This window comes from Harpia harpyja, chromosome 20 (genome assembly GCF_026419915.1).
Source record: "Harpia harpyja isolate bHarHar1 chromosome 20, bHarHar1 primary haplotype, whole genome shotgun sequence".
NCBI classification, from domain to species: Eukaryota; Metazoa; Chordata; class Aves; order Accipitriformes; family Accipitridae; genus Harpia; species Harpia harpyja.
This window is the reverse complement of record NC_068959.1, coordinates 22,295,070-22,308,544: the sequence shown is the minus strand read 5'-3', so window position 1 is coordinate 22,308,544 and position 13,475 is coordinate 22,295,070. Positions and strand designations below refer to the sequence as shown.

General features: G+C 39.4%; 1 protein-coding gene across 6 annotated transcripts in view; it reads right to left on the bottom strand.

Moving 5' to 3' along the window:
- The window catches only part of ANKHD1 (ankyrin repeat and KH domain containing 1), a 116,348-nt gene that overhangs the window by 62,741 nt on the left and 40,132 nt on the right, over nt 1-13,475 (bottom strand). For 3 of the 6 annotated variants that reach the window (XM_052772218.1, XM_052772220.1, XM_052772221.1), the window contains exons 3-7: nt 9,935-10,091; nt 5,256-5,403; nt 4,192-4,339; nt 2,877-3,158; nt 1,226-1,320 (exon numbers count right to left, since the gene is read on the bottom strand). In XM_052772218.1, the coding sequence (XP_052628178.1) occupies nt 1,226-1,320; nt 2,877-3,158; nt 4,192-4,339; nt 5,256-5,403; nt 9,935-10,091 (830 nt within the window). The remainder of the gene's footprint in view (nt 1-1,225; nt 1,321-2,876; nt 3,159-4,191; nt 4,340-5,255; nt 5,404-9,934; nt 10,092-13,475) is intronic. The other 3 variants (XM_052772219.1, XM_052772222.1, XM_052772223.1) reach the window with 1 other exon arrangement.

The window sequence follows — 13,475 nt, the reverse complement described above, 5'->3', positions numbered from 1 at the left end:
GCAACCCACACAACTTTATCTTCCCCAAGCGAGATACTTCGTAGCCTCCAAGTCAACCCAGTGCTCAGACTGTATCACCATGAAAGGAGAAAAAAAAAAAAAAAAAAGAAAAAAGAAAGACTAAACCTATACAGAACATGGGCTGATTAAAACATTTAGTTTACAGTCATGCTGCAATCTCCTTTAGGTGACAACATACACCCACTGCAACTGCATCCTTCTGAATTCCTTACTGGCACTAGGCTCTGATACAGGGAAGACTATTCAAGGATACTATTACCATCTCACTATCGGAAGACTTCAACAGCTTGAGACATTATAATCTGACCTTGGTCACTTGCAACATCACCTCACAACTGCACTAAAAGAACACTTGATCCTGCAGCTCTCAAGACTGTAGGAACATTGCAGCCTATCTTCTAAGGATTATACGCTACTGGGAGCAAATTAAGTTTTCCACTATTCGCTGTGCTTCCTATGAAAACAAGGTCCCTGTTCTTTCTTCAAAGAAGGTCCCCAGCTTGAAGAACAGATAAAAGGTCACCTAAGGTCTGGACAAAAATGGCTGCAGACATACTTTGACACAATAGCACACTCTTAATAAAGAGGAAGATCTTGGAAAGGGAAGTTGTTCCTCAATGGCTGCTTTGAAATGACATGAGTTGTCCAAGAACTAAGAACTAAACTACTTCTGACCTACCACTTTATTTTCAAAAGAAAAACTTCACAGCACCATTTACAAAAGCCTAGAAGAGAGCAAACCATCTCCACATGCAAAACACTTCCTGCAGTGGTGAAAGGACAAGTGTAACGCATTAGTCATCCAACTCAGTGCACTTCTAGTAGGCTCATACCATGATGACCTGAGAGACCTTGTTTACAAAGAGAAAGGTGGAAAACTAACTCTTACACTGCAAAGAAACAATGACTTGGGCTCAACCCACCACTTTACTGCACTGCAGATTAGTTGCACCTACACTTCACATTGGGAGCATGTAAAACAACACATCACCCCCCCAAAAATTAGAATAGTTTTTTCCCCGTAACCAATTAGGCTGAAAAGCTGGTCACCTGTGGTAACTATAGTAAAGGCTTTCTTACTATAAAAAGTAACACACACTCACTTGCAGACCCAAACCAGCCTGTTAACAAAGGCTCACTTTATTTTGTTATCTTTTATTCCTCTCTCATTGAAAAGAGAGCAGTACAAATAAAGGCTATTTACCATGCAGGCCTCCATTAGCGCAGTGTGCATCTCATCTGTTTTATGTTCTTGATCAGCTCCAGCTTCAAGCAAAAAACGAACCATATCTAAATGGCCTTCAAATGAAACAGATCAAAATAAAGAAGCATTTAATATTGTAAACTTTTAGTAGTACAGACAATACACTTAATGAAATAATTGATATTTTCATAGTTTGCTATTACAATTTTTAGAAGTTATAATTTGCAAACCTGCTCTTTTTAAAGTACTCTAAAAAATACCAATGCAAAACAGACAGCCAGACTTTAGACAGTCTTTCCCAAAGATACTGCCCAACCATGAGATGAAAACAGACCTCTCTAATTCAAGTTTACACAACAGGAACCTTTCCTTGTGACTTCAAGCTATAAAAGACTGTACTTATTCCTTATTCAACTGTATAGAGATGTATCATTTAAGTGTTCCAAGGCACCATACAATGGGGGGGCATTATCTTTTAGAGAAAGGTCCATGTAGATCTGAACTAAACTTTAAGCTTTTTAGTAAAAGCATTCACAGACATATTTCTGAGAACTAAGATACATGTATTATGTCATCTGACACTATTTTTAAAAGCTTCCACTGAACTTCACCAATACTTGTTTTCAACTCTATTATGACTTCTGTCATTTTAGAATTTGTCCCTTACAAGTTCTACATCTTAACCTCTTGACGAGCATCCTCTTCCAAGACAAGACTTAGTTTTACATAAACTGATAGGAAAACAACATAGCTCAACCATCTTGCCAAAGATAATGCAGGAAATTTCTAGTCAATGAAGATCTTATATTACATCACTCTCACAAGAAACAAGAATGCTCCTCCAACATGTCCAGGAGTACCATTACTGAAATTTCTCTGTAAGGATCTATTATACACTGCAGGAAATCCACGACAAATCCAGATGCAAGTTTTCAGATGGGTTATACAGAGTATGTATCCTCCAATTCTAACCAGAGGCAACACCTGAAGTTACTATGACAATAATCTGCATCATTAAAGCTTCTATTACGAGAAAAACAATTGTTGGAAATTTTATGAAGGTTTTTGAAAGAAAAAAACAAAACTTGGAAGCACATTGCATTAGCACTGCACTAAGTTACTTTATATAGAAACTTTAAATAGCAAAATAAAGTCAAAAGTTCATAATACTTAACAATTTATAGACATCCTCCAAAATTACACTAAATGAAAAGTATCCAGTAATAATGCTAGCATTTGTACCCCATCAGGTATTCCAGGAAGATTTGTTCTAACTTCACATTTTCCTAACAGCTAACAGAGATGTTTTCAGAACTTGCAGATAGTTAGTGAGGGGAATCTGAATGAAATAAGGAATGCGGTAGTGAGGTAAGAGGAGAGTGGCAGTGTGTCAAAGCACAAGTTTGGATGCAGCCAGTCACGAGTTTTCACCTGCAACATGTCGAATACACGTCCACCACATTTGGACACAAGTAGACAGGATTAATACCACTACACCATGGATGAGCATTTCCTGACATCGAGTTTAAAACCAAGATCCAGTATTCCAAAACTCTTAAGAAAATATTCAAAGTACAGCTGGAAGCTTTAGTTAGATAAATCCTGGCAAATAAATTCAAACAAAAATACAAAACAAGGCAAGAGACAATACCTTTATAGCATGCAAGTGTAAGTGCACTTTCTTTGAACTCGTTGGAGTGAGTGTTGATTCCTGCACCATATTCCAGCAATACTCTTGCAACCTCAACATGACCTGCACTGGCTGCTTCCATTAAGGGGGTATGCCCATTCTCATTGTGGTCTTCTATATTAGCACCGGCTTTCAATAGCACCTTCACTATGTCAACAAAGCCCCCAGCACAAGCATAAGTGAGAGCTGTGTTCCCTGCAGAGAAGAAGTAGTTTACATGAAAGGCCTTTTCATCATCCACTCCTAATACAGGAAAGAAAATTAGTTTTAACATCTCTGAACAAAATCAAGTACATCACTAGCAGCAGCTTTTTACCTCACAGCAATGTTACTCCAGCCAATAACTTCAGGCTGGGTATAAAAATCACAACACGACTATAATGTGAAAGAGTTTTAATGCTAAGCCAATATTACAAATCAGGATTTTTTTCTTTTATAATTATGTTTCCTACTTCAGCCCACAAAGAGAGACCAAATACATACACACACACACACAAAGATCAATGAATAATTTTCATGCTCACTGTGAGTTTGGGCAGAGGGGTGTTTGGGTTTTTTTGCCTGAGACTGTATCCTGCAATCCCTTGAAAAACTTTTACTGGCTAGATGAAAATAAATTTATAATTTAAAACTCCAGTACTGTAAGTGACAGACAATTACATATGGCTCATGTTTTAAATGCTACAGTTAATTTTAAGCTAAGTTCTGCTTAATATGGCTAAACATCAAGATAAAAAGAACATTTCACAGTTCAGACACCTGACTTTTTTAAAATTTGAACAAAGTTTAAATTCCATCTTAATATTAGCAGAATCCAACTGCAGGTTAATACTCTTAGCAAGGTTAGTTAAGCTGTGGTCAAGCATCAGCAGTGTAGACAACATTCAATGCTCAAAGAATTGTACCTCCTCTTTGGTAAAAAAACAATAGACCGAAATAAGTGGTCTTGACCAGATGTGTCCCATGGTCTTCTTACTGGCTAATTCTGGATTATACAGATAAGAAAAACTAAACTTCATGTATTTTTCTGGTCATCTAACACCACAGTGGTTTTCACAGGAAGAGTGCTTTCCATTACAGTTTATATTAAAAACAATCTTTAATAATGGCCAGGTAAGACTCTAAACACATCCGCTATGTATCTGGCCTATTCTTAATAGTTCCTGTCATGTTTTCTTGTGAATGAAACTATCAGACAAAAACACAGATGTTCAGAACAGCTGCACATCTTATATGCCAATCTTATTAATTCTTCGTGTTCCTGCTTCGCAGTTACCTGTTGAAGATTGTGCGTTGACGTCTGCACAATGAACAAGGAGAAGTTTAACAATATCTACATAGCCTCCACTGGCAGCTGCCATTAAGGGAGTTATGTCTCCTTTATTCCCTCGATCTTCAACATTTGCATGCATTGCTAGTAGCACCTAGAGAAAAAAAGTTCACTTTAATAAATAAATTATAACACCGACTTTTAGTTTGCTTTTCATTCAGTGGGGCTTGTGGGAATGATTCCCCAGCCAGCCATGACATTCCCTTGCAGTAATACCCCCAATGGTGAAGCACAATGGCACTCCCCAGGGCCATTTATAATTACTACCTGCGCTGTGCTCTGCTTCAGGAAGTGCTGATTTTCTACATTTGTTCATATCTGCTAAAATCAACATTAAGTTACAGTGCAATACTGACATTTTCAAAAGTCACAGGGCAATGCACTAACCAGAATGACAGCAGAGAAACTGTAAACTTGCATTAGTGACCACATCACACATTGGGTCAAGCTTACAGGTAAACAGTTTTCTCCCTGTACTCTTGCCTGGCACCAAAACATGAAGCTGGCCACTTTCTGAGAGCTATCACCTAAATATCCTCAAGCACAAATTCTGCCCTTAGATACACAAGTATAAAAGCCAAAAATTAACAAATTAATGCATTGTTTTTACAGATGTGATTAAAAAAAAAAGATTGAGTGAGAGAGACATGAGCTTTTAGAAGGTAACCACTTGTAGTGTTTGATTTTGCTGCTATTTTAGATCCTCTTGCAATGTCTGCTTGGCAGAACAGCTCGACTGCATCTAGACCAATGCCAGAAAAGCAGATTCATCATAAAACACAAGACACATTCCTCAGACAAGTCTCTTAAACCTAAAGGCATATATGATGGCATTTTTCCATTAAAAAGACAAATGATAACTGCAAGCCCACAATAAACTGTATTAACTAATACTCTGTTTAGATTATAAAAAATTATTATAATCAGAATAGCTAAAATGTTTACCTATCAAAGCAGCCCCTTAGACAGTGCTTCACAAAGGTTTAGTTGTGATTACATTTGTTACTTACTTGTGCCAATTCATAATATCCTGCTGAACAGGCCAAGCAAAGGAGACTCTCCCCTTCTTCAGTATGTTCATTTACGCTTCTTCCTTCATCCAACAGCTTCCGGACAGCATTTACATCCCCATCTGAGCATGCTTCTGCCAAACTGCGACTGGAAAATCAGTTACCACAGAATAAGCTCAACAAATCTGCCATAGATGGGTAGCTTTCCTATGCAAGGAAGAAGTCTTCACTTAAAGACTCACATTAGTACTAAGCCTTGCTAGAAAAATATACGTTACAGAATTAAGAAAAAATATATACATAAACATTATTTCCACAGGTGAAGCAGAGACAAAGAACTTGCTTATATCTAAATTAGCTCGTCCTCATCAGTTGCTAACTCACATAAGCCTCATACAGACTAGATGCAAAGAAGAGTGCTCAAAAGCAGGTAACTTGTGGTATTTGCAAGACACAGAAGTAAACCCCACTGATGCTATTCACACTTTGGCAGAATGCCAGACACACAGAGGCTATGACCACGACAAACTACTGACTCTAGGTACCAAGGCGAATTTCTAGTAGACATAAAGCCAAAAAGTAAACAGCCTAGTATCAGAGAGACCACTAATACTGAATACTGCAACAAGACAAACTTCCAACCAGTGTCTCTGCTGTAGTGGGACTGACTATTTCCTTCTCTACACTAGCCGAAATATTTTTTTTCTTTTAATTCAAAACACCAGTTTCTTAATTTAAGCAGCCATTTCAAAGAAAAATCCTTGCCTTACCTAATGACATCTTAAAGGAAGAAAGGAGAAGAGCCTTACAAAAGTTTACTGTTTCCTTTCATGCACTGTTAAAAGCATATTACAGAAGTTTTCAGATGGATGAAATAAGCCAATTGAACTGCACGTTTTTTAAACAGCAATAACACCACAAATCCTACATGGAATACTACTAACTCATCCTTAAAAAAAGCATAAGAGGTAATTACAAGCTAAGAGTTAAAAGGAGAAGACAAGACAAACCCTGAGTTCTTGGCATCTAAAAGCGCTATAATCACTATAAAGTCTATAATCACTACTTTAACCATCATTAACCTCTGAAGTAGAAGAGAATAGCTATTTCCCCCAAGACCTAGGAAAGTACACTAATCAAATCTTGAAAAAGATGAGCTGAGCTTCAACTTCAAACCAAGTCACCTGTCCTTCAAATCTTTTTATGTACAAAAAAAAGTCTAACAGCAAAGACAACTGTTAAAGCACTGCTAAACACAAGTGTAAACAAGTGCAAGTCATGCTCAGTACCAACTCAGTTACACTTCTCCAACTGATGATATAATTTTATTTAGAAAATACATGCAAGGAATCATGGTCCCTCAGCCACTGGGAACCAAACCACAATTAATGCCCTGGTGGGAGGGGGAAGGGAGGAAGAGCTTTTTGTGGTAACAGCAGTGGACTGTATGTGATGCATTCCTATCAGTATATTTTATTTGCAAGATATGGAAGCTTGTTGCTTAAAACAAAAACTAGTACACTCAGATTCATTAAAAACCTCAAACTTCTACTCTTCTTCTGTAAAAGACAGAAGTTCACTCAAGAAATTCACTCACAATGAAGAAAATATCCATTTGAGCACAAAATTCCCCTCAGGAAAGCATGCAAGTCTCAATTTTCAACCGTTCAAAGACTGTAACAGTTGAAACATGTTAAGTCCCTATTTTAAAAGGAACTCATTTGCCACATACCCCAAAATGAAATAAACTGTGGTAGCAGCTGCTAGATAAAAGCTGAGATCTGACTGAAAGAGAATATCCAGTATCCAATCACTTACATTTGCATTGTAATCACTAAGTATTTTAAGCAAAAAAACTGGTATTTTGGTAAAGCGTATTATTTGACTACATAGTCAAATCCATATACTGAAGCAAAGGGATCCCACTAAAAGGCTGCAGGACACTATCAAGCCTGCCACCTTCTCCTGGGAGGTAGTAAGGGACAGCTGTGTGCTCATGGCACAAGCAGTCAAAGAGCCTTGCTGCAACCCACACGTAACCAGGCATTTACAGCTTGGGCTCCTGTGTTCAGCTGGGAGGAGAGAGTGGGGATTCATGTACTTTTGCACACACATAGTCTAGCCTTTAGAAACGGGAGCCACCCAACACCATAACCTGTGAGACAAATCCTGAAACAGGTCCCATCATTCTCAGAAGATGACCTTAAGCCACCTCATATAATACAGAACTGCTGTGAAACCAAATATGCTCTGGGAAAAAGCTATTAAAAACAAGACTTGCAGTTGATTCTAGTTGACCCAGGCACCTCAAGGGGTCTCCCATTTTGCCCTCTGCTCAGGTTCCCTTTGAGGTACTTCCAACACATTTTGTAAAAGTGACAAGAATGACACTGGGATGCTCTTCCAAATTAAGCACAGGATGCTGTTGACCTTTGCTCCAAGGGTGCATTGCTGGCTTATGTTGCACTTGTTGTCCACCACAAAACTCAGGTCTTTTTCTCAAATGTTGACTTCCAGCCATTCAGCCCTCCCCATCCGTATCAATGCACAGAGACATTCGTCCCCAGGTGCAAGACTTTGCATTTCCCCTTGTTGAATTTCATGAGATTCCTGCTGGCCCCTTTCTCCAGCTTGTCAAGGTCCCTCTGAATGGCAGCACAACCATCTGGTCCACCAACCACTGCTTTCAGTTTTGTATCATCTGCAAACTTGCTGAGGACGTACTCTGTACCATCACACGGGTCACTGATGAAGACATTAAACAGTACTAGCCCCACTATCATCCCCTGAAGTACAACACTAGCAACTTGCTTTCACCTGAACTTCGTGCTACTAACAACTCTGAGCCTAGTAGTTCAGACAGTTTTCAATCCACCTCACTGGTCTGTACTTCATCAGTTTGTCCCACAGGATGCTGTGGGATACGGTGTGAATACTTGCTGAAGTCAAGATAAACAGCAGCCACTGCTCTCCTCTCACCTACCAATGCAGCCATCTCATCGTAGAAGGCTATCAGGTCAGGTTTGATCTCCCCTTTGTAAAACCATGCTGACTACTTCCCATCATCATTTTATACTTACTATGCTAGGAAATGGCTTCCAGGAGGATTTGCACCATCACCTTTTCAGGGACTGAGGTGAGTCTGACCTGCCTATAAGTCCCTTGGATCCTCTTTCTTGCCCTTCCTGAGCACAGGGGTGACATTTGCTTTCTTCCAGTCCTCAGGAACCTCCCTCATTCCCCATGACCTTTCAAATAAATTGAGACTGGCCTCGCAGTGACAACAGCCAGCTCCTTCAGTACTTATGGGTGCATCCTATCAGGTCCCATGAACTTGTCCACTGGATTATGTCCAACCTGTTTAAACGCTCCCTGACCTGGTACCAACCAAGGCCAAGTCCTCCTTGGTCCAGACCTTCCCACTCATCTCAGGGGCCTGGGATTCCTGAAAGCAAATCACACCAGTAAAGCCCAAGGCAAGTGCAGCATTCACTACCTCCTCCTATTCTGTGTCCCCATCACTAGGTCCCCTGCCATATTCTGAGGCAGGCCCACATCTTCCCTCATCTTCCTTTTGCAGCTGATATACTCACACTAGTAGATCTTGTTGCCTTTCATGCCCTTTGCCAGATTCAACTCCAGGTGGGCGTTGGCCTTCCTAATCACAACCCTGTATGCTTGGACATTGTCTCTATATTCCCCATGAGCCACCTGGCCTGCTTCCACCTCTTGTATGCTTCCTTTTTATGGTCAAGCATGCTTCCCCACCATATTTTCATCTCCCCATGTTTTGATTCACAAGTAATTTCTCTAGCTTGTTAGGAAATGAAACTATATTTGTTCTGTATTTGTATTTACATTTTGAGTACTGACTCAAGACTACCGCCTTTACTGTAAGCACTTTGTTTTGCAAATCCCAAGTCTGAATTTCAAGAAGATATCCATATGAAAGGAAACTTAAGACTTTCAATTTTTGATCCTACATCTTCAGTTCAACAGTATATGCAGTCACACCACCCCAACAGTTTAGGAACTATTTGCCTAGTAGAGTAGAAAATGTTGTCAGAGTAGAAAATATTTCAGGACCCCTAAAGATGGTTTGGAATTACCAACATAGAAGAAAGCTTTTGATGCCATAGGACAAATCTTCAGTTTTGTCATCATGGGAGTTAAATGCCATCCTCATTAATTATCAGTTACAAAAAGTTATCGGATAATACAGTTTTCATTTTCCCCTAAGTTCCTGAGCAAGATCCTGGGACAAATCACTGCCCTGTAAGTATTAGTATTCTCTTCCAACTTTTAATACAATGAACTAGATTCATTAGTTTCCAAAGTATGCTGAGGCAGTAATTAGAGAACTATCATCAACTCTTCTACATGTATGAATTTAACCTGTTTTTGAAAAAAAAAAAAAAATCAACTGTCTAGTTGTCTAGTACATAGAAAGAGCAGCAGGTTAGAAAGTAACATTTTTTTGTACTTTTCTCTTACAATTTGAAGCCAATAACCTGATGGGACAGTAGTTACACCTTCAGATTCAATAACTTTGCTTCTGCTAGTAGTAGAGCAGATACACTACCAAGTACTAACTATAAAATTAACTGAATTTGAAATTAAAAATACAAACTTGCATTCTATAGTTGGGAAACTAGGGGTGGGGAGTGATCAATACATACTTGTCCACTTGTCCTGCATTGTGATTGTTCTCTGCTCTCATCCGCGTCAATGCAGCAGCAGCTTCATCCAGTGCACAGCTGACAGAGGACGTCAGTCTTCGGAGAACCTCAGGATCTGCGAAGGCTTTACCATCGGCAGTGGACAATTTACCAATTCCTTCAGTGTACGTTCGTTCATCAGTCAAGTTAGTATGAAAGTCACACAAAAGAAATGCAAAGACACTATTTTAGATTTCAGCCACATGCACTATTAGTCAAAAATCATTTGCAAACATGCCAGAAAATCAGCTACTTAAAAGTAACTGTTAACATTTGCCTAAGACCTGAACATTTAATTAACTATAATACAGCAGTAAGAAAACTATTTTTCAACTGGCAGCTTCATTACCTTTCCCAAATTCCCAACTCATACCTTTGAAGAATAAAATAAAACATTAAAAAAAAAAATCTTGGGGGAATAAGGATAAGTCCAGGGGTCAAGCCCAAAACCAGAAGTTTGGGAAACAGGGATTATTCTACAGGCTTGGTTTAATATTTTCAGAATGTGAAGAATTTTCTAACTGAAAATGCAAAGTTATTACCTCTTTCCCACCCAACTTCACCCAAATGAAGTGGACTTAGCTCTAATATATCTTTTCTTTTTTAAAAGTAGGAAAAAAAACTTTAGAAAGTTATTAGCTTAAATTCCCAATAACTTAACATTCTGAACTGCACAGCTCTAGCTACAGACACTAAAATTACAAAACAAAATTTCAAGTATTTATGTATACTTGAAATCAATGCCCCCTCTACACTAACATTACACGGCAGAAATGCTTAGACTCAAGGAACTTTTGTAACAGGTTCTTTTATCAAAACAGTTTCTTTGCTGCAAGACTAAAGCTGAAGGCCAATACAGAACAGCGCCATAAGAAGGTATTTATCCCACTCATTTACATGGCTGATATAAAATTATGGTACAGCTGTGTAGTTTTACTCCATACAGTTCAGCACAGCCTATTTTACATATGCAAACAGCACTGCACAGTTGCCTCTGCGGTGTAGGCAGGGCTTATATTTGCATATACAAATGTGCAAATAGTGTAAGGAAATGCACTGATGAATAGTACCCCCCCCAAATCAATTTCACATGCTACAAAAAAAAAATGGTTACTGGTTTATAGATTAGCTACCTTCAGCAGTGATGTATCAGTAACTTTTCAATTCCTTAGCTGTTAAACAGGGTCAAATTAGATATAAACCTCTGAAAATAACACATCTTTTACCTCAAAAGATTTGCTATTTGGTATGTGCATATCTCTGCAAGACTGATTCACACCATGTCTCCCACAACCCAGCCTGTAATTATGACAGAATAAATACTGAAATCATACTCTGAAAGTTTCAAACATTTGTCTTCAGACAATGTATTTCCCCAGTTTGAGAGCATCCAATTTGCTTCTCATTAATGTAAGAATCAATACTTACCAAATTTCTCCACCCTGAAAACAGTTTAGGCCAGCATACCCCAGGCACACTGTGTTACATTACCCATCATCACTGCTGCAGTGCTGGTAAGTGTTGGCTTACAGTATTCAAATTCAGTGTTGCTGGAAATGATGAGAGTCCCTATCCTGTCATCAAGGCAGACGCCTACGATGGGGTGCAGAAGTTTACTTGGCCGACTGAAACTGAGCGCGGGCTATGAAGGTTGAGATGAGCTGCTTAAGCAACCTGGTCAGATCCAAGTGTACTACCTCCCTGGCTCCAACATCCTACCTCTGGATCACTTCAGCAGTGCCAAGAGGCTACGAAAAACAATTTATTATGAATTACCCACTCCGCAATAAAATGAGAAATTACAACTAGATCTGTCTACACCACACCCATCTGGTCTTCAAAGACTGTCTAGTACACTGCAGAGCAATCAGAGCAGAGAAACATAGTGCCACGGACTCTTGACTCCACGTACTTCAAGAGGCTATCAGCCACATGCCCCCTTCCACCTCCAAACTGTTGAGGCCATAACCCTTCTAGCCACTGCTGTTAAATATAGTGAGGCTATAAACAACAAGCCTCAAACACCACAGCTCACACCTCACATTAACATAAACTGAATTTGTTGTTGGTGTAAAAGGGGATGTAAGTCATGTTCGGCTCTGCAGTTGCAGCAGGTGGGACAGCAGGAGATAGTCACTGCGTAACTGCACCAGGGCATTGATTTAGTACTAAACACACTGAGAAAGTGATAGTTTTTACATAGATCTGCTTCCCAGGACAGGTCACAGAGTAACTACACAGATGTTTACACTAGCTATTTCTGGTGGCAGTGGTGGCTTACACTAGCTTGCAGAGTACATGAAAGCACTGCCTAAGGAAAGAAAGGGAATTAAGTCTTCACAGCTCAGCACTGAGGCCTCATCTAGGACCGCTGCAACCAAAGCTGAACACTGCAGTAAGCAAAGTAGAAAAGTACTTGAGAGAAATCCACAGGATTTAGAAAAATGACCCGAGTAAAGTCTAAAAAAGCGTAGATTTAGCTTACAAGGAGCAGCACAACAACAGTTTCCCTCCACTTAGACGGGTCTCATGAAGGAGCTGGTAAACAGCTCTACTGCCAGCAAAAGAAGTGAGAAATAAAAAGTCCACTAAAAAAAAAAACAAAACCCACCACCCTCAAAACCTCAAAACAAACAAACAAAACCAAAATGACCTGGCTATCTCAAACTAAGCTGGATATCTCAATCATTTCAAATCATTAAGGTAGCAGATCAGACACGTTACCTAGACAAGCAGAACCTACACTTGACTATTCTCTCGATTTTTAAAGTTTGTGTGTTGAAGCATTCATACACGGGATTTCTGAAGGCAAGAGAAATCACACCATGGATCTAAGTCCTGTATCCTGTAAAGACAAACAAACTCCAACTGCTGCAGAGCTCCTGTTCCAAAGTATCTGTTTTCATGGATTACTGCTGCTGGTGTCTGGGAGGACTTACCAACCACAGATGACTGGCTCCCCCTTCTAGCTAGTAAAAGCATGCTTACAGCTCACTACGGTTTCCTACTTTATTCCAAAAAAGGTGCTATAACCACAGCAAGCACTTTCGGAGGGTAAGCTGAAGATGCCTTTTATTTACCTCACCAGCTAGGACTCAACCCAGGTGCCATCCCCAGCTGTTAATTTCATACTTTTTTTTTTATATATTGCACATGCCAAAACTAATCAACAGCCACAGAAGACATCAGAGCAGACATTTGTTAGGCTGGATGGAGTAAAAGGGAGACAGACTACAAGAACTACCACTGCAGACACCCATTCATTTATTTCCCTTCTGCAAGTTTACAGTACCATCTAAATAATTGCTCAGTTTTTACTTCACTGTGATTTAGGATGACTACACCAGAATCTTATTGCTGTAACGCTCGCTTATCTTTTAATTTCTAATTTAATTGTTCTTGTCCATTTCATAACTATTTGCTCTTGCGTCACTCTCCCAGGTGTTTAAGACACCTTAGACACAGGGCCAGAAACAACCTGATCTACCTGCAGGTGCTGGGC